At 48.3% G+C, this 21,243-nt stretch overlaps 1 protein-coding gene across 2 annotated transcripts in view; it reads left to right on the top strand.

Moving 5' to 3' along the window:
- LOC140425382 (creatine kinase M-type-like) overlaps positions 1 to 21,243 on the top strand; it is a 62,480-nt gene that overhangs the window by 38,365 nt on the left and 2,872 nt on the right. For both annotated transcript variants that reach the window (XM_072509591.1, XM_072509596.1), the window contains 5 exons: positions 1,458 to 1,612; positions 4,095 to 4,227; positions 18,265 to 18,436; positions 19,725 to 19,848; positions 20,946 to 21,135. In XM_072509591.1, the coding sequence (XP_072365692.1) occupies positions 1,458 to 1,612; positions 4,095 to 4,227; positions 18,265 to 18,436; positions 19,725 to 19,848; positions 20,946 to 21,135 (774 nt within the window). The remainder of the gene's footprint in view (positions 1 to 1,457; positions 1,613 to 4,094; positions 4,228 to 18,264; positions 18,437 to 19,724; positions 19,849 to 20,945; positions 21,136 to 21,243) is intronic.

Raw genomic sequence — 21,243 nt, 5'->3', positions numbered from 1 at the left:
CTCTCCAGGGGCTATTGCTGGCCTCGATGATCCCCTCCCGCAAGAGTCGCTGGACCTCGAACCTGATAAAAGTCCTGTCCTGGATGCTGTACCGCCTGCTTCTGGTGGCGACTGGCTTACAGTCGGCAGTGAAATTTGCGAAGAGCGGGGGAGGGTCGCGAGGCTACATATGGTGAGTGGGGGTAGTGGCCTGCCGAATTTCAGAGTTAGGCTCTTGAGGTTACACTGGAAATCCAGTCCCAACAGGAGCGGAGCGCAGAGGTCGGGGAGTACATATAACTTAAAGTTGGCGTACTCGGCGCCCTGTATTGCTGGGGTTGCGGTAGTGCACTCCCGGATCTGCACCGAGTGCGACCCAGAAGCAATGGAGATGGTTTGGTGCGCCGGGATGATTGGGAGCGAGCAGCATCTTACCATGTCTGGATGAATAAAGCTCTCCATGCTCCCGGAGTCGAACAGGCAAGGTGTTTCGTGTCCATTTACCCGGACGGTCATCATGGAGCTCCGGAGGTGTTTGGGTCGCGACTGGTCCAGGGTGACCGCGCTGAGTTGCGGGTAGCCGGCATGGTCGGAGGTGCTGGGGTGGTCCCAAGATGGCTGCCCCCGTCGGTCACACGTGTTGGCCGGCGTTGCAGATGGCGGCCAAGATGCCGGCCCCCGTCGGTCGCACGTGCCGGGCGGCGCGTAAGATGGCGTCCAAGATGCCGGCCCCCGCGAGTCGCACATGGTGGGCCACGTGGGCGAGGATGGCCAAGATGGCGGCCCACGTGAGTCACACATGTTGTGCGGGCTTGGAGATGGCTGCCCCCACGGACAGCTCGAGGCCGATGATGCATCTGGGGGCGGAGCCGGCAGGCAAGCTGCTACACTGCGGGATCTGCGGGGCTGTGAGTCTGAGGGTCGGGCCTGCGATTTTGAGGGTTTGGACCTGGCCAGGTGATGCCATCGCGAATGGCATCATGCCGCTACTAGCCCGGGCCGGAGAATCGCTGGGGGGAGCCTGCCGACCGGCCCGGCCGATTCCCACCCCCGCTGATTCTCTGGTAGCGGAGAATTCGGGACACGGCGGGGCGAGATTTATGCCAGTCCCCGGCGATTCTCCGACCCGGCAGAGGGTCCGAGAATCGCGCCCAATATTCAAACTCTTGACTTTCTATCCTCCATTGATACCAACTCACCTTAGGTAATGCTTACAGTGTTGTTAGTTTTACCATCATATCAAAAGTACAATTTCCACCAACCGAGCCAAACTCTCTCTACTACACAGCTTCAATTTTTACATAGTTTTTATTCAAAACATATACCCAGAAAAACACATTTTCAATAACTGAATTTTCTTGATTTTCATATTATCGTGATTTCCTGACAAAAGACCTTAACAATATTTCTTATTTAGAACATTATTATGGAGCTAAGGATTTAATTGACACCAATTATCTGTTTGCTTCTCCAATTAGAACATTCTTGCACCAGAGCTGTGGGTTGTGTGGCTGGAGATGCGGAATCATACACTGTCTTCATGAAGTTCTTTGATCCACTTATTGAACTTTATCACCGTGATTATCAGCAAAGTAGAATGCACAGGAGTGACTTGAATCCAGAAAACCTAAAGGTAGATTTCTAAAATTCATTTTATTTTTACATATTACATTAGAGAAGAATTATACGTAGAACAAGAGCAGGCCAATCAGCCCATCAAGCAGGCTTATTCCACAGACAATGCACAATGTTCCTGATCAATGTTTCTAACTTACTGTTTAATCTTGGGTACAGTTACACACATACATACTTCAAACCCACAAAGTAATAAAATAAAGTTCAACCCTTAACCGCACCTGGTCGGGGACTTCGAGATGAGGCCGTTACGTCTCACTCCATGGGTAATTCCGGCGTAGACATATTCAAGTGAGACTAACTACTCACTTGAATATGAAAGTCTGGATCCTGTCCAATGAGAGCAGAATCCAGGTTGCGATGCCTTGCGTGATCTTGCTAGATCTCCCGAGGCATAACAAGTGTCGTAAATCTCACGACAGGCCTCTCGTGAGATTTACTGGCCTTGTTGAGTCCCAAGTCGGGCGGGACGAGGCCGTTAGGTCAGGCCCAAAAGCTTCTGATCTCATGCTTTACAAAATCATGAAAGAAGATAGAAAAAGACTGGCTGTTCGATCTCCCATCTGCTTTAAAAATCTCTTTTTCAAATCCCTCTATACCGTAGCTACCTCCTCCAACCACACAACCCTCCTCTTATACTTAATCCTTTTCCAACTTTAGCGTCCTTCTCTTGTATCTTGAGAATATGTTACCAATTCGTGCTATATGTCTGGACCAATTGTTATTTTTACTTTTTTCAAATTGATAATTTCTGAAGAAAGTATAGAAGTTCCATTTTACTGATGCTGCTGCTATAACACTGCATGCACAACTTGAGATGCAGTACATTGGATTGGATTGGTTTATTGTCACGTGTTCCAAGGTACAGTGAAAAGTATTTTTCTGCGTGCAGCTCAAACAGATCATTTAGTACATGAAAAGAAAATACGTGATAGGGCAACACAAGGTACACAATGTAAATACATACACAGGCATCGGGTGAAACATGCAGGAGTGTAGTATTAATCAGATCAGTCCATAAGAGGGTCGTTTAGGAGTATGGTAACAGCAGGGAAGAAGCTGTTTTTGAATATGTTCGTGTGTGTTCTCAGACTTTTATATCTCCTGCCCGATGGAAGAGTTGGAAGTGAGTAAGCCGTGTGGGAGGAGTCTTTGATTATGCTGCCCGCTTTCCCAAGGCAGCAGGAGGTGTAGTTAGAGTCAATGGATGGGAGGCGGGTTTGTGTGATGGACTGGACTGTGATCACGACTCTCTGAAGTTTCTGCCGGTCTTGGGCCGAGCAGTTGCCATACTAGGCTGTGATGCAGCCTGATAGGATGACCCAAGGCCAACAGACCTGATTCATGATTCTGACACCAGGGGCGTCATTCTCCGACCCCCCCGCCTGGTCTGAGAATGGCCGTTGGCCGCCGTGAATCCCGCCCCCGCCCCCGCCGAAGTCTCCGGTACCGGAGATTGGGCGGGGGCGGGAATCGGGCCGGGCCGGTTGGCGGGACCCCCCGCTCAATTCTCCGGCCCGGATGGGCCGAAGTCCCGCCCAGAAATTGCCTGTCCCGCCGGCGTAAATCAAAGCTGGTATTTACCGGCGGGACCTGGCGGTGTGGGCGGGCTCCGGGGTCCTGGGGGGGCCGTGGGGCGATCTGACCCCGAGGGGTGCCTCCACGGTGGCCTGGCCCGCGATCGGGGCCCACCGATCCGCGGGCGGGCCTGTGCCGTGGGGGCACTCTTTCCCTTCCGCCTCCGCCACGGTCTCCACCATGGCGGAGGCGGAAGAGACTCTCCCCACTGCGCATGCGCGGGAAACCGCGCATGCGCCGCATTTCCGCGCCAGCTGGCGGGGCACCAAACGCCATTTCCGCCAGCTGGCGGGGCAAAAAACGCCATTTCCGCCAGCTGGCGGTGCGGAAATCCCTCTGGCGTCGGCCTAGCCCCTTAATGTTGGGGCTCGGCCCCCAAAGATGCAGAGCATTCCGCACCTTTGGGCCGGCGCGATGCCCGTCTGATTGGCTCCGTTTTTGGCGCCAGTCGGCGGACATCGCGCCGTTGGGGGAGAATTTCGCCCCTTTCTGTTCTTTAGTTAGTGAAGTCGATAGCCTCTGCTCACATTTGAAAGGTTAGAAATTAAATTTTAAAACTTTTCAGCAAGTTCGGCCTCTAACTTTGCTTCACTCTTTGCAGTTATACTGCAGTCTTTGCGTAGCTGGGGAAGTGCCCTCATTCTTCCTGGAGGAATCTCATTGCTTGTCCAAATGACGTCACACACCAATTCTGCCACAAATCTTGCATTAATGCAAGCCAAAGTGACTTTGGGTCAAAGTTAAATTTGTTATATTACCTAACCATAAAATATGGATGAGGGGGGCAATGACAGGAGCTCCACTGAATCCATGGATTCAAATCCAAGAATCCATTACTTACCAACAATTGAATGGTTAGTTAATGAAAGATTTGTATTTATTTATTATTCTTTCCTCTGCAGGGTGGAGATGATTTAGATGGACAGTATGTGTTGACCTGTCAAGTAAGTACAGGACGCAATGTTGATGATTTTTGTTTCCCACCACACTGCAGTCGTGGAGAAAGACGTGCACTGGAAAAACTTGCAATAGAGGGTGATTTGTTTTTGTTTATTCAACATTGAAGAAGCTGAATGTAACATAAAATTATCATAAAACTCCAGGGATGGAATTTTGCAGCCCCTCCCGCTGGTGGTATTTTCCGATCCCGCCGAATCAATGGACTTTTGAGTGACTCGCTACATTTCTGGCCCTCAATTACCCACATTTAAATCCCTGCAATCAGGTTTTCACCCATCACTGTACCAAAAGTTACAAATGACATCCTGTGCGGCTGTGACATAGGTAACCTATTAATCCCTTCTCATGCTTCTCGACCTGTGCTGCCTTTGACCACACCATCCTACTTCGGCATCTCCCCATATTGTCTAGCTGCTTAGGATTACTCGCCCTGGTTCCATTCTTATCTATCTAACCATAGCCAGAATATCAAATGCCATGGCTTCTCTTCCTGATCCCAAGCAATTATCACTGGAGTCTATCAAGGATCTATCCTTGGTCTCCTCCCAATTCTCATCTACATGCTGCCCCTCGGTGACTTCATTTAAAGACAGAGCGTTGATTTTTAGAAAGGTGCTAATGGCACCTAGCTCTCCCTCACCACCACCTATCTTGACTCCTCCACTATCGCTGGCAGTCTGGGGTTGAACCAGTCTGTTCACAACCTTCATGCCATATATGATTTTGAAATGAGCTTTCAATCACACATTCGCATCATCTCTAATGCCGCCTATTCCCACCTCTGCTGCTGAATCCCTCAATCATGCCTTTTGTTACCTCCAGACCCGACAACAGTATTCCTCCGCACTCCTGGTCAATCTCCCACATTCCACCCTCCATATGCTTGAGATCATCTTCAGGCACGTGTATCTTAACCTGACCAAGTCCCATTCACTTATCAGCCCTGTGCTCGCTGACCTACATTGTCTCTTGTTAAGCAGTGTGTTGATTGTATAATTCTCATACTTGTTTTCAAATACTGCCTCACCGCTCTTTATCTCCATAATCTCCTCCAGTAACACAACCCTCTGAGATATCTGCGCTCATCAAATTCTGGCCTCTTGAGCATCATTCCATTTAACCATTGCTGGTCAGACCTTGAATTGCCAAGGTTCTAAACTCTGGAAATTCCCCTCTCAATCTCTCCGTCTCTCTAGCTTGCCATCCTACCCCTCTGACCAAGTTTTGGTCATCTGGCCTCATATGTCCTATATGGCTTGTGTCATATTTTATTTTTTGATGCTCCTGTAAAGCACTAGGACATTTTATTATGTTAAAGGTGCTATATAAATATCATGAATCACAACACATGAGTTAACCCAACATATAAGATGACCCTGTTTTTCTGGCTCCAAAAATCATGTTTTTGCACATACACAAGAACATAAGAACTAGGAGCAGGAGTAGGCCATCTGGCCCCTCGAGCCTGCTCCACCATTCAATGAGATCATGGCTATTGTTTTGTGGACTCAGCTCCACCTTTCCGGCCCGAACATCATAACACTTAATCCCTTTATTCTTCAAAAAACTATCTATCTTTATCTTAAAAACATTTAATGAAGGAGCCTCAACTGCTTCACTGGGCCAGGAATTCCATAGATTCACAACCTTTTGGGTGAAGAGGTTCCTCCTAAGCTCAGTCCTAAATCTACTTCCCGTTATTTTGAGGCTAGGCCCCCTAGTTCTGCTTTCACCCGCCAGTGGAAACAACCTGCCCGCATCTATCCTATCTATTCTCTTCATAATTTTATATGTTTCTATAAGATCCCCCCGCATCCTTCTAAATTCCAATGAGTACAGTCCAAGTCTACTCAACCTCTCCTCGTAATCCAACCCCTTCAGCTCTGGGATTAACCTAGTGAATTTCCTCTGCACACCCTCCAGCGCCAGTACGTCCTTTCTCAGGTAAGGAGACCAAAACTGAACACAATACTCCAGGTGTGGCCTCACTAACACCTTATACAATTGCAGCATAACCTCCCTAGTCTTAAACTCCATCCCTCGAGCAATGAAGGACAAAACTCCATTTCCCTTCTTAATCACCTGTTGCACCTGTAAACCAACTTTTTGCGACTCATGCACTAGTACACCCAGGTCTCTCTGCACAGCAGCATGGTTTAATATTTTACCATTTAAATAATAATCCCTTTTGCTGTTATTCCTACCAAAACGGATAACCTCACATTTGTCAACATTGTATTCCATCTGCCAGACCCTAGCCCATTCACTTAACCTATCCAAATCCCTCAGCAGACTTGCGGTATCCTCTGCACTTCTTGCTTTACCACTCATCTTAGTGTCGTCTGCAAACTTGGACACATTGCACTTGGTCCCCAACTCCAAATCATCTATGTAAATTGTGAACAATTCTGGGCCCAACACTGATCCCTGAGGGACACGACTAGCTACTGATTGCCAACCAGAGAAACACCCATTTATCCCCACTCTTTGCTTTCTATTAATTAACCAATCCTCTATCCATGCTACTACTTTATCCTTAATGCCATGCATCTTTATCTTATGCAGCAATCTTTTGTGTGGTACCTTGCCAAAAGTTTTCTGGAAATCCAGATATACCACATCCATTGGCTCCCCATTATCTACCGCACTGGTAATGTCCTCAAAACATTCCACTAAATTAGTTAGGCACGACCTGCCCTTTATGAACCCATGCTGCGTCTGCCCAATGGGACAATTTCCATCCAGATGCCTCGCTATTTCTTCCTTGATGATAGATTCCAGCATCTTCCCTACTACCGAAGTTAAGCTAACTGGCCTATAATTACCCGCTTTCTGCCTACCTCCTTTTTTAAACAGTGGCGTCACGTTTGTTAATTTCTAATCCACCGGGACCACCCCAGAGTCTAGTGACTTTTGGTAAATTATCACTAGTGCATTTGCAATTTCCCTAGCCATCTCTTTTAGCACTCTGGAATGCATTCCATTAGGGCCAGGAGACTTGTCTATCTTTAGCCCTATTAGCCTGCCCATCACTACCTCCTTAGTGATAACAATCATCTCAAGGTCCTCACCTGTCATAGCCTCATTTCCATTAGTCACTGGCATGTTATTTGTGTCTTCCACTGTGAAGACCGACCCAAAAATCCTGTTCAGTTCCTCAGCCATTTCCTCATCTCCCATTATTAAATCTCCCTTCTCATCCTCTAAAGGACCAATATTTACCTTAGCCACTCTTTTTTTGTTTTATATATTTGTAGAAACTTTTACTATCTGTTTTTATATTCTGAGCAAGTTTACTCTCATAATCTATCTTATTCTTCTTTATAGCTTTTTTAGTAGCTTTCTGTTGCCTCCGAAAGATTTCCCAGTCCTCTAGTCTCCCACTAATGTTTGCCACTTTGTATGCTTTTTCCTTCAATTTGCTACTCTCCCTTATTTCCTTAGATAGCCACGGTCGATTTTCCCTCTTTCTACCGTCCTTCCCTTTTGTTGGTATAAACCTTTGCTGAGCACTGTGAAAAATCACTTGGAAGGTTCTCCACTGTTCCTCAACTGTTTCACCATAAAGTCTTTGCTCCCAGTCTACCTTAGATAGCTCTTCTCTGATCCGATTGTAATCTCCTTTGTTTAAGCACAAAACACTAGTGTTTGATTTTACCTTCTCACCCTCCATCTGTATTTTAAATTCCACCATATTGTGATCGCTCCTTCCGAGAGGATCCCTAACTATGAGATCATTAATAAATCCTGTCTCATTACACAGAACCAGATCTAGGACCGCTTGGTCCCTCGTAGGTTCCATTACATACTGTTCTAGGAAACTATCGTGGATACATTCTATAAACTCCTCCTCAAGGCTGCCTTGACCGACCTGGTTAAACCAATCGACATGTAGATTAAAATCCCCCATGATAACTGCTATACCATTTCTTCATGCATCAGTTTTTCTTTGTTTATTGCCTGCCCCACCATAATGTTACAATTTGGTGGCCTATAGACTACTCCTATCAGTGACTTTTTCGCCTTACTATTGCTGATTTCCACCCAAATGGATTCAACCTTATCCTCCATAGCACCGATGTCATCCCTTACTATTGCCCGGATTTCATCCTTAAATAACAGAGCTACACCACCTCCCTTACCATCCACTCTGTCCTTCTGAATAGTTTGATACCCTTGGATATTTAACTCCCAGTCGTGACCATCCTTTAACCATGTTTCAGTAATGGCCACTAAATCATAGTCATTCACGATGATTTGTGCCATCAACTCATTTACCTTATTCCGAATACTACGAGCATTCAGGTAAAGTACACTTATGTTGGCTTTTATACCTCTGTTTTGAATCTTAACACCTTGATCAGTAACCTCTCCTAAGTTACTTTTGCTCTTAGCTTTTCTCCTAATTTTCCTTGTCGTTGAACCCATATCTTCATGTAACAACCTGCGCGTTGCTTTCCATTTATGTTTTTACTTCCCGCTTTATTCCTTTTAGTATTACTGGGCCTATTCACTGAGCTCCCCTCAGTCACTGTACCTTGTACTGTCGCCCTTTTTGATTTTTGACAATGGCTTCTCTGCCTTACACTTTCCCCCTTACTGCCTTTTGTTACTGTCCCTGTTTTACTACCTTCCGACTTCCTGCATCGGCTCCCATTCCCCTGCCGCATTAGTTTAAGCACTCCCCAACCCCTCTCACAAATAGCCCCCCTAGGACATCAGTTCCAGTCCTGCCCAGGTGTCACCCGTCCAGTTTGTACAGGTCCCACCTCCCACAGAACCGGTCCCAATGCCCCAGGAATCTGAAACCCTCCCCCTGACACCATCCCTTCAGCCACGTATTCATCCTATATATCCTGTGATTTCTACTCTGACTAGCACCAGTAGTAATCCTGAGATCACTATCTTCGAGGTCCGATTTTTTAACTTCCTTCCTAGCTCCCTGTATTCTGCTTTTAGGACCTGATCCCTTTTTTACCTATGTGGTTTGTACCGATGTGTAACAGGACCACTGGCTGTTCACCCTCCCCCTCCAGAATGTCTTGTACCCGTACCGAGACATCCTTGACCCTAGCACCAGGGAGGCAACATACCATCCTGTTATATAACATACCATCCTGACATATAAGTTGATCCCTCCTTTTCAGCCACAACATGTTATACTTGCATTAGCCTCACATTTTCACCCCACAAATGCATGTTTTACTTACCTTATATGTGGGCACAAGGGATTAAACAGGGGAGGTGGGTTGCGTTGTGAAGATGCACAGGAATTTAAAACAGGCCCACTCTTTGCACTGGATGCCAATGACATTTCAAAATGATATAGGTAGTTCACTTTCATACCTCAAATATATGTTGACCTCTGTGGGCGGCACGGTGGCTCAGTGGTTAGCACTGCTGCTTACGGCATTGAGGACCCAGGTTCAATCCTGGCCCTGGGTCACTGTCTGTGTGGAGTTTGCACATTCTCCCCGTGTCTGCGTGGGTTTCACCCCCACAGCTCAAAAATGAGCAGGCTAAGTGGATTGGCCACGCTAAATTGCCCTTTAACAAAACAATAAGTTGACGTCCATTTTTGGAGGGACTTGTCGACTTACATGCTGATATCTACAGTATAAATATTGTTTCGATCCATCCTTAACATGCTCTAAATCATGGAGCGAATTGGATTATATCCCCACCTAGTGAGAAAACAATATGGGCAGAATTTTCTCACTTTTCTGCAGAGTGGCACAGTGCCCACAAAAAACAAGGTGGAAGCCGCTATATTTTTAGTCACTGAAGCAAAAGAAAGTTAAGGGACTGGTCCCCAAGGCGTCACACTGATTGAGCCGGTCCTGCTAGCCACTCAAGTTTTAAGATGATCGGGAACCCCCCCCCCCCGCTTTTAAAGGACACTCCCAATTAAAAAATGAAAATAGAAACCACCTTCAATCCCCTTCTCCCCCCCCCCCCCCCCATCCCCCATCCCACCACGGAAATTCCTCTCCCCTCCACGGAACTCCCCCGGCACTTCCCCCGCAGAATTTCCCACCCCGCAGAACCCCCACCCCCACAAGAATACCCACACACACATAACACTCCCCCCACCACCCACCCCCCCACAGAACACCCCTGGCAACCCCCTGGCAGCACTCAGGCAGGGCCAGGGGGTTGCCAGCAGGAGGTGCCATGCCCAAGCAGTGACCCCCCCCCCCCCCCCCCCACCCCCCTGTATTCACCTGTGCACCTCCAGTGGGTTCTACTCGCCAGATGCACGCCAGTTGGAGCCTGTCATGGCACACTGAGGTGAATGGACAATCCTGGGGGAAGGGAACTATCAGATGTAAAGGCCTGCTCATGATATTTAAATTTATTCAAATGTCGACCCCCAACTTTCAAAGTCGGGGCGGGATTCTCCGACCCCCCCGCCGGGTCGGAGAATCGCCGGGGGCTGGCGTGAATCCCGCCCCCGCCGGTTGCTGAATTCTCGGGCACCGGACATTCGGCGGGGGCGGGAATCACGCCGGTTGGCGGGCCCCCCACGCCCCCCCCCTGGCGATTCTCCGGCCCGCATTGGGCCGAAGTCCCGCTGCTGGAATGCCTGTCCCGCCGGCGAGAATCAAACCACCTCGGGACAAGGCGTCGCGGGCAGGCTCTGGGGTCCTGGGGCGGGGCGCGGGGCGATCTGGCCCTGGGGGGTTCCCCCACGGGCCTGGCCCGCGATCGGGGCCCATCGACCCGCGGGTGGGCCTGTGCCGTGGGGGCACTCTTTTCCTTCCGCCATGGTCTCCAGTATGGCGGAGGCGGAAGAGACCCCCTCCATTGCGCATGAGCAGGGATGCCGTGAGCGGCCGCTGACACTCCCGCGCATGCGCTGCACAGCAAAGTCATTTCCGCGCCAGCTGGCGGGGCACCAAAGGCCTTTCCCGCCAGCTGGCGGGGCGGAAATCAGTCCGGCGTGGGCCTAGCCCCTCAAGGTGAGGGCTCGGCCCCCCAAGATGCGGAGAATTCCGCACCTTTGGGGCGCACAATGCCGGACTGACTCGCGCCATTTTTGGCGCCGGTCGGCGGACATCGCGCCGATTGCGGAGAATCCCGCCCTGCATTCCCGTTATGTTATTGGCGGGAGAATGGGGTGGGGGGAGGATCAAATCTGCAAATCCCGCTGGCTAGAAACCATTTTAGGGCTCCCACAGGATTTTCCACCCCTGCTGCTGTTCCTGCTGCCCCTCCCACCCCACCCTGGAAACGGGAGTGGAAAATACTCCCTGCAGCTGTTTCACATGTCACCCCAATAGAAAGGGCAAGCAGTTGTTGATGATCCCTCACCAGTGGCTTCTGAAAATAACATAAGGCTTTGTGCTATTCTTATCAGCTGTCATTCAAAGAATAGTCTGGATGCTGATGAAACATTCATTCCCACTAATTTATCGGTCCATGACTCCATGTTTCCTAATACCATTGAAAAAGACAACATGCCCGTCACACTCTCAGCTCTACACCCCTATCTCAGTCATTGCGCCAGATTAGATAACAAGGATGCCTGGCATGTGTGGATGGTGAGTGGGACCAGCGAGGTGATGACCTGCAGGGAAGATGAAGAATTATTTGGGAAAGCCAGTGGTAGTGTCTCTTGAGTTGGCAGTGAACGAAATAGAATTACAGAATCACTCAACTTCCGGTGCTGACATGTAGGTGGAGGTCGCTTTTGCGGGAGATGGCTTAGAACATAGAACAGTACAGCACAGTACAGGCCTTCGGCCCACAACATTGTGTCGACCATTTATCTTAATCTAAGATCAATCTAACCTGCACCCCTTCAATTTACTGCTGTCCATGTGACTGTACAAGATTTGCTTAAATGTCCTTAATGACTCTGACCCTACCACCTCTGCTGGCAGTGCATTCCACACACCCACCACTCTCTGTGTAAAGAACCTACCCCTGACATCTCCCCTATACCTTCTCCAATCCCCTTAAAATTATGTCCCCTCTTAACAGCCATCTCCGCCCTGGGGAAAAGTCTCTGGCTATCCATTTTATCCATGCCTCTCATCACCTTGTACACCTCTATCATGTCACCTCTCTTCCTTCTTCGCTCCAGTGAGAAAAGCCCTACCTTTCTTCATAAGACATGCCCTCCAGTCCAGACAGCATCCTGGTAAATCTCCTCTGCACCCTCTTCAAAGCATCCGCATCCTTCCTATAATGAGGCGACCAGAACTGAACACAATATTCCAAGTGTGGTCTAACCAGGGTTTTATAAAGCTGCAGCAAAACCTTGCGGCTTTTAAACTTAATACCCCTGTTAACGAAAGCTTCCGCTAGACTCCTTGGTTTTTGGCCCTTTTCACCCAGTTTTCTGGGGAAACTTGTGTGTAAACTTATCCTAACAGAGTTGTTGGCACTAGAAGATGTCGAAATCCCAAAGAAAGAATACTGGGAGAAAGGGAGCAAGCACTAGTCTGCCAGTACTGGCGACTTTGGTGCGAAGTGTTGTTGGAGAAAAGATGGTGGGTGGTGGGTGCAAGCTTGCCGGGTAAGGCTGCGACTAGTACAGTGGATACTCTGGTCAAGGTGATGGCAGTGGAGTTTGAGGGGCAATTTGCCAAACATTTTGAGCGACATGTGAGGGTGGCAGGGTGGCGCAGTGGTTGGCATTGCTGCCTCGCAGCTCCAGCGATCCAGGTTCGATTCTGTCCTTGGGTGGCTGTCTGTGTAGAGTTTGCACTTTCTCCCCATGTCTGCGTGTTTTTCCTCTGGGTGCTCCGGTTTCCTCCCGCAGTCCAGGGATGTGCAGGTTGGGTGGATTTGTCATCCTAAGTTGCCTCGTGATGTCCAAAAGGTTAGGTGATGTTACTGGGTTACAGGGGTAGGGTGGAGGCATGGTCTTAAGTAAGGTGCTCTTTCCAAGGGCTGGTGCAGACTCGATGGGCCAAATGGCCTCCTTCTGCAATGTAAATGTTATGATTCTATGATTCCATGATCAGGCATATTGGAAGTATTTACACGCTGATTAACCTGTTTGGCCACAGACTGAGGGCAAGGCCATCAAGTCCTGAAGTGGGATTTGAACATGGAGCGTCTGGCCCAGGAGTAGGGATGCTACCCACTGCACCACAAGACTCCCTAATTACAAAATACTCTTTACAGTTACATATATTATTCTTTTCAGTATTTTTTATTCTTACTTCTAACCGTTGACAGAACATTATAGGCGAAATCCACCAGCCTTGTCACGCTCAAGCCATTAGCTCGCAGGAGAGGCCAAAATCTGGAACTGCGCCGGGTGCCAATCAGTTTGCAATCTAACCGGCCCGCTCCGGCTCCCGTTGACGAAATCAGGATCTTGCCGTGGCATGGCGAGAGACCAATAATCACCAATTAAAGCCAACCTCCATACCATTAATGGAATGACCCCCTAACTAATGGCCGCCCGTGATCTAACCGCCTCCCAGCAAGCTGTGTGTGGGTTCAGACCTGGGCTGGAGTGTGGGTGTCCCAGTGCTCGCTGGTCCACCATACCATCCCCTGGATCATCTGTACTCATAACAGGGGCAGCTACGTCTGCTGCCTATCTGTCCCACTGACGACCACCCATGACCTCCATTGACCGTGAGGGCCTCGGGTGCACATCTGAAGGCCATTGCTAATAGGGAATTGGCAATTGTTGTAATCTGAGCACTTCACAGCCCCCAAGTGGATCCCCATGTGTACACGTGCCATGTTGCAGGCGAGAGTTACTGCCTTGCATCCCAACCAGACTGTGAGGCTTGGACACTCTGCCTGAACACTGGAGGTTTCAACACCACAGAGAGAGAAGGCAACCTTCAAATACCCAAGAGCTGGGCCTCAGCACTGGGGACATCCCCACACCAGTGGGTGGATGTGGGGACTGGGGAAGGAACCAGCACCTGGTCCAGATAATGTTACCAGGGGGTGTCTGGGGTGCAGGCATGGTGCACGGGGGCTACCGCTGTGGCTGGGGGTGCATGGCGTGTGGGACGCTACCCTGAGCAATGGAAGGGGATGTGAGGCGGGGAGCCATGGGCGGGCTGGAGGTGATCACTGATTGATCCCTCACCCTTGTCCATTCCTTGCAGATATTACATGGGATAGATAATATATTGGACCCATCAGAAGCTGCCATCGTAGTGCTGGCAGCAGGCCAAGCGGCCAGATGCCAGAGAAGGCGGTGGCAGCAGTCTATAGAGGCTCAAGGCAGCAGCCCAGGTGCAGGAACCCGCCCCACACCCTGAGGTCCCAGCCACCCATCAGGCCAGGGAAGGACCCAGAAGGGGAGGCCAGCGATGGCCCAAGGTCTAGAGGCATCGCTGGTAGTTCAAACAGATGACGGACAGCGTGTGCCACAGGAAGCTCCGCCTCAACAAAGAGACGGTGCGGCAGCTGTGTCATGTCCTTGCGGACTTGGCACAACTTGGAGGAGGAGGCTACCCATTCCAGGTGACCGTCAAAGTCACCGCAGCCCTGAACCTTTAATGCCTCAGGATCATTCCAGGGCTCGAGCGGGGACTTGTGCAGCATATCCCAACCAACAGCCCACAAGCTCATCCGTGAAGTTATGGATGCCCTGTTTGCCCGGGCAGCTGACTATATAAACTTCGACCTGGACCAAGCCCAACAGGATGCCGGGAAGCTGGATTCTCTGCCATCGCTAGAATTCCACAGGTCCAGGGGGTAATAGATGCCATGTATGCCGCCTTGCATGCACTGGGGTGTCGGGGAGTGCCCTTCATCAACAGGAAGGGTTCCACTCCTTGAACGTCCAGCTTGTGTGCGACCACCACATGAAGATCACGCACATGTGTGCACATGTCCCAGGGAGTGCACACGACAGCTACATCCTGGGGCAGTCGGACATCCCTGGCATCTTCGAGGGAGTGGCCAGATGGCTCTTGGGGGATAAGGGGTACCCGCTTAGGACCTGGCTAATGATACCAGTACGGAGACCGGTGACTAATGTAAGGGGATGTGAGGTGGGGAGCCATGGGAGTACTGGAGACCCCGGTGTAACAAGGTCCATGAGGTCACCAGGGCTGTCATTGAGCGGTGCATCGGACTGCTAAAGGTGCAATTCTGATGCCTCGACCGCTCTGCTGGTGCACTGCAGTTCACCCACCAGAGGGTCGCCTGCTTTGCGGTGCTCTGCTGTGCCCTCCACTACTTGGCACAGCAGCAGGACAATGTCCTGGAGGTGGAGGAGGAGGAGCATGCGGCGCTGGACCAGGAGGGGCTGGAGGACGAGGGTCCAGTAAGCCTGGAGGGCTGGTCCTCACCCGCTTCACGTAGTACTGTGGCTAAGTCCACCATCCCAACCCCACCCCCCCCTTCCCCCCCACCGTCCCGTCACACCCCTTCCCCCATCCCCACCTGGCAAACCTCACCATCCCTCTCTTTCCCCATCCCATCGCAAATGCCCTGTTCCACCCTCTCAGAGTCTACGTTACATCACACTCACTTTGCTACGTCCTGTGGCCTTTGATGCCCCTGGCGGGCACTCGCTGGGGGCCCACTCATCAGCGGTAATGCCCTGCTGTGCCAGCCACCTTGTTCTGGATGCTGACTCTAAGATGTGCGGTTTTGGGGGGGTGGGGGGGTTTGGGGGGGGGGGGGCGGCTTGGTGGTGCTGGGGGGCGGGGGGGGCGGCTTGGTGGTGCTGGGGGGCAGCCGTCACTGTAGTGATCTGTATATCTGCTGGTATGTAAGGGGTTAACATCTGTAAGTAAGTGCTGGACAACCACTAGATGGCACCACCAGATCTATGTATATGAGCTACACTCAGAGGAGATTCCCGCCTCTTCGTATCAGGGGTGACTAGTGAACAGTTAGAGATATGGCTTAATGAGAAAGTGTAGTTAAACATTATGTATACTTAATCTTATTTATCTAATCTTCAGTTATCATCATAGAATTTACTGTGCAGAAGGAGGCCATTCGGCCCATCGAGTCTGTGCCGGCTCTTGGAAAGAGCACCCCACCCAAGGTCAACACCTCCACCCCATCCCCCAGTAACCCCAACCAACATTAAGGGCAATTTTGGACACTAAAGGCAATTTATCATGGCCAATCCACCTAACCTGCACATCTTTGGACTGTGGGAGGAAACCGGAGCATCCGGAGGAAACCCACGCACACACGGGGAGGATGTGCAGACTCCGCACAGACAGTGACCCAAGCCAGAATCAAACCAGGGACCCGGGAGCTGTGAAGCAATTGTGCTATCCACAATTCTACCGTACTGCCCACTTAGTTGTACAAGAGTGAACAAACTCAGTTAATTTATAATTGTTACTCAATAAACAGTATTTGTTTAATTTGAAGACTGAGAGTTTTACTGAACATCAACCATCAGACCATTCTGGACATAAGCAAATGAGTAACAAGATATTACAATAACGTCCTACAGCAAAGTCTTATGTTTGCTGTTGCCACTAAGTTAACATCAGCCTGACTGCAAACCTTGGATTGAATGTGATAGAATAGAACCAACAGTGGTGGCCTTTTTGATTTTCCATGCTGTAATCAATGAACATATGACTGCAAAACTGCCTCAGTGGTTGTCAGCTTTACATCTTTTGGTACACCAAGTGGGGAGGGGTTCAATGTAGGGGGTGAGGAGAATAAACTATGGTGCATTTTGTTTGCATTGTTGAGATGTTGCTTGAGGGAATGCTAAATTATGCCTTATATCTTCTTCAAAATGTGAAAATTATCATGTGCCATTAAATATAAATAATCTTCCCCCAAAGGAAATAGATGGATTCAATTGCACAGACTGCTTATTAAGTTTTTTTTTTAAGTTAAAGAAAGACTGGCATTGAAATTGTGCTTTTCACAACCACCAGATGTCGCAAAGTGCTTTACGACCAATTAAATACTTTAAGGCTTGGGCCACTGTCTGTGCGGAGTCTGCACATTCTTCCCGTGTCTGCGTGGGTTTCCTCCGGGTGCTCCGGTTTCCTCGGGACTTGTTGATTCACAAGTCCGGAAAGACGTGCTGATAGGTGAATTGGACATTCTGAATTCTCCCTCAGGCGCCGGAGTGTGATGATGAGGGGATTTTCACAGGAACGTAAGCCTACTTAATGTAAGCCTACTTGTGACACTAATAAAGATTCTTATTATTAATGCACAACAAACTCCCACAAACAGAGATGGAATAATGAACAGATATTGTTTTGTAATGCTGAGGGATAAATATTGGCCAGGACAGCAGGGATGTCCACCTGTGTGCAGACGGAACATCAGTTTACTATTTCATCTGGTAGAACCCTCAAGAGTATTGACAGTCAGAGAGATCTCAGTGTACAGGTCCACAGGTCACTGAAAGTGAGTGTAAAAATTGGCAAGTCATGTTGCTGCTGTATAGAACCTTAGTTTAGCCACACTTGGGAGTATAGTGTTCAATTCTGGTCGCCACACTACCAGAACGATGTGGAGGCTTTAGAGAGGGTGCCGAAGAGATTTACCAGGATGTTGCCTGGTATGGAGAGCATTAGCTATGAGGTGAGGTTGAATAAACTTGGTTTGTTCTCACTGGAACGAAGGAGGTTGAGGGGCGACATGATAGAGGTCTACAGAATTATGACGGGCATAGACAGAGTGGATAGTCAGAGATTTTTTTCCAGGTAGAGGGGTCAATTACTAAGGGGCATAGGTTTAAGGTGTGAGGGGCAAGGTTTAGAGGAGATGTACGAGGCAAGTTTTTTACACAGAGCGTAGTGGGTGCCTAGAACTCACTGCCGAAGGAGGTGGTGGAAGCAGGGACGATAGTGACGTTTAAGGGGCATCTTGACAAATACGTGAATAGGATGGGAATAGAGGGATACGGACCCCGGAAGTGTAGAAGATTTTAGTTTAGACGGGCAGCATGGTCGGCGCAGGCTTGGAGGGCCGAAGGGCCTCTTCTTGTGCTGTACTTTTCTTTATTCTTTGACAGCACCTCAGACAGTGCAGCACTTAGTGTCAGCCTTGAGTTTTGTGCTGGATTGGTAATTAGAACATTTAAAAAACTTAATTTATGATTTATTTGATCTCTGACTCCCAGTATTATCTACCCTAACCATATCGGCTTTCAATTACGTTCTAACAAATTATCACCCACAGCCCTCAATGCATTGGAAGGTGAATTTAAGGGAACTTATCACTCGCTGAAGAACTTAAGTGAGGAGGAAATTCAGAGACTGACCGCTGCTGGAATTCCTACAGATAACCTTATTTCTCCATTGATGCTTTCATCTGGTATGGCCAGAGATTGGCCAGATGCACGGGGAATCTGGTGAGCATGTTTTCTTTTTAACTTAAAATGATTGTCAAGTGCAGTGGAACAGTATATTGCAACCTCTACATCCTGGGCTCACCTTCACCATGACCTTGATTGCTCTGAAGCACTGAAATCATATTCCAATTACTAGTGGACGGATGCCACCCTGCCTCGCCTGTTGGTAACTCAAAGTAAGAGACCAGTGATCAGTTGACTACAAAAGACCTGTGGTCTGGAGAAACAAGTATAGTGGAGAGGGTAGAGAAAGGAATCAAAGGGAGGTCTGGCCTCAGATTGGACTTATCTACAGTCAGAATTGAAGGAGCTTGGCTGGCCATTGCTTTGAGCATGGGTACTAAGCATAGAAATAGAAAATTACATGAAAAAAAAAGAATAAAGCATCCATACAAGGCAGTTTGTGCAATTTGCAATGTGGTGGCAACCCCACTGGGGCCATTTCAGGAGACCCTATTAAGTGGCAATCAGGCATTTACCTTTCTGTTTGTCGGTCTCCCCCAGACCCTGTGAGGGAATTCTACCCCTCTTGGACATTCTGATGCTGGACAGATGTCCCGCTTGACAGCTACCGAGCAGCCAGTCAGAGATACTGCAGTAGCAGTGCAGTGTGGCCACACTTAGGATTAATGGTGAAACCCAAGAAAAAGGGTGAAGGGGTTGGTTTGCTGGGGTTAGACAGCGAGGTCCCAGTGAGGGATGGGGGTGGGTGCAGTAGTTTAAAAGGCAGATTGGGTCTTTCTCTTGAGTACCATTGGTGGGGGCCTCCATCAGTCACAAAGTGCCTGGCAAGGAGGAATACCTGTACCAGGCCCCAAGCATACTCAACAAGTTTTTCCTGGGACAGGCCCATGTGATGTGGCCCCTGCCCATTGCTGGTTATGTTTGTACTTAAGAGCCTAAATTAGCGTCTGGGCAGGAAGGCTGCTCTTGAGGGTAGTGTGAAGGCAGTGAGATGTCCACTGCGTCACTGCCAACCTCATCACACTGCACTCCCACCCCCCAACCTCCAGTGGAAGGGGCATTACGTTGTGTCCAATGTTTCAGGTTGATGATTCTGCATTATTTTTTTCGTTTGCAAGCTCATTTTACCTTGTATCTTGTTCCCAAGAACAAAATCTTTTCCAGTTCTGAAGAAGTCATACAGACTCAAAACTGTTTCTCTCTCCACAGATGCTGCCAGGCCTGCTGAGTTTATCCAGCATTTTCTGTTTTTATTTCTTTTAACCCTTGTGCAGTTCAAAGAAACTTGGTACCACATGCATGATTATGAATTTATGTTCTGCAGGCACAATGATATGAAGAATTTTATTGTCTGGGTTAATAAAGAAGACCATCTTCGCTTTAAGTCTATGCAACAAGGGGGAAATATGAGCCAAGCTTTTACACGTTATTGTTCAATTATTAAAAAGGTATGTAATGGCCTGTATATTCTCAACATACTCAATTGATCTTTTTTGAAAGTGAATGTAAAATAGGCACAAAATACTACAGATGATGGAAAACTGAAATAAAATTTAATATGCATAAGTTGCCAACAATTAAGAGAAAATTCCCTCCAAATGTTTCCATTGCTTTTTTTCCATCTGGCAGAAATGCCTGCAGGATATCATAATTTTACCCTATGGAGTGGTAAAATAATTAGAATGCAAATTATATCAGTGTACTCTTTAACAATTCCCAAGAATTAGCTAGAGGTTTGTTAGAAGAAGCTTCAATAATCTCCATTTGGATCAATGTATGTGACCTGGAAGAACTTAGAAATGGAACTGAAATTAAGGGTGAAAATGAAGGAAGGTACAATGAAAGCGAAATGTCTTCACTCCTTTCTGCTCATTCTGAGCTACAGTGACTTGGCATTTACCAGAAGGGGAAGGAGAGTCTTTGTTAAGCAGCTTATTTATTTCCAGTAGAATCTGGGAACTCAGTCACACCAGAACGGGGGAATAGGCAGAGAGGTTAGACTGCAACATCTCCTCAAAAATAAGAGGTGTGCAAGGGAGTTTATGGTGAATTGGACATTCTGAATTCTCCCTCAATGTACTCAAACAGGTGCCGGAGTGTGGCGACTATGGGATTTTCACAGTAACTTCATTGCAGTGTTAGCCTAAGTCTACTTGTGACACTAACAGATCATGGTCAATGAAACCACCTGCAAGTCACATCATCCTGACTTAGAACTAGATCACCATTCCTTCACTGTCGCTGGGTCAAAATCCTGGAATTCCCTCCCCAACAGCACTGTGGGTGTACCTACACCACATGGACTCCAGTGGTTCAAGATGCCTCACCACCACCACTGTCTCAAGGGTAATTAGGGACGGGCAATAAAATTGCTGAGAATAAATAAATCCCACCTAGATAGCCATTACTTAACTGGATTTAGAAAATAACCTGGTATTTGAAGGGAAAACTGTCATGAAAGAACTATAATTTTTCTATTTGTTGATGACTAGCCATTGAGTCACACCTTTAAAAGACGGAGAACTAACTCTTGTTGTTGATTTAGCTTGAAGAAATATATCACCAGAAAAAGCACCCCTTCATCTGGAAGGACTATCTAGGTTATGTGTTAACCTGTCCTTCGAATCTTGGCACTGGTTTGCGGGCAAGTGTCCACATTAGGCTGAAGCACATCAGTAAACATAAGAAGTTTGATGAGATCTTGCAGAGATTACGTCTCGAAAAGAACTTTACTGGTACTGTATTAGAATTAAAACTTTCATATAAAATTATTAATTTAACTATTTGAATAAAAAAAATGTTGAGTGGTACCAAATTCTGAATACATTAATAAACAAGTACAA

This window comes from Scyliorhinus torazame, chromosome 1, assembly GCF_047496885.1.
Source record: "Scyliorhinus torazame isolate Kashiwa2021f chromosome 1, sScyTor2.1, whole genome shotgun sequence".
Classification (NCBI taxonomy): Eukaryota; Metazoa; Chordata; class Chondrichthyes; order Carcharhiniformes; family Scyliorhinidae; genus Scyliorhinus; species Scyliorhinus torazame.
The sequence above is the reverse complement of the archived record's forward strand: the minus strand, read 5'-3'. Positions and strand labels throughout refer to the sequence as shown.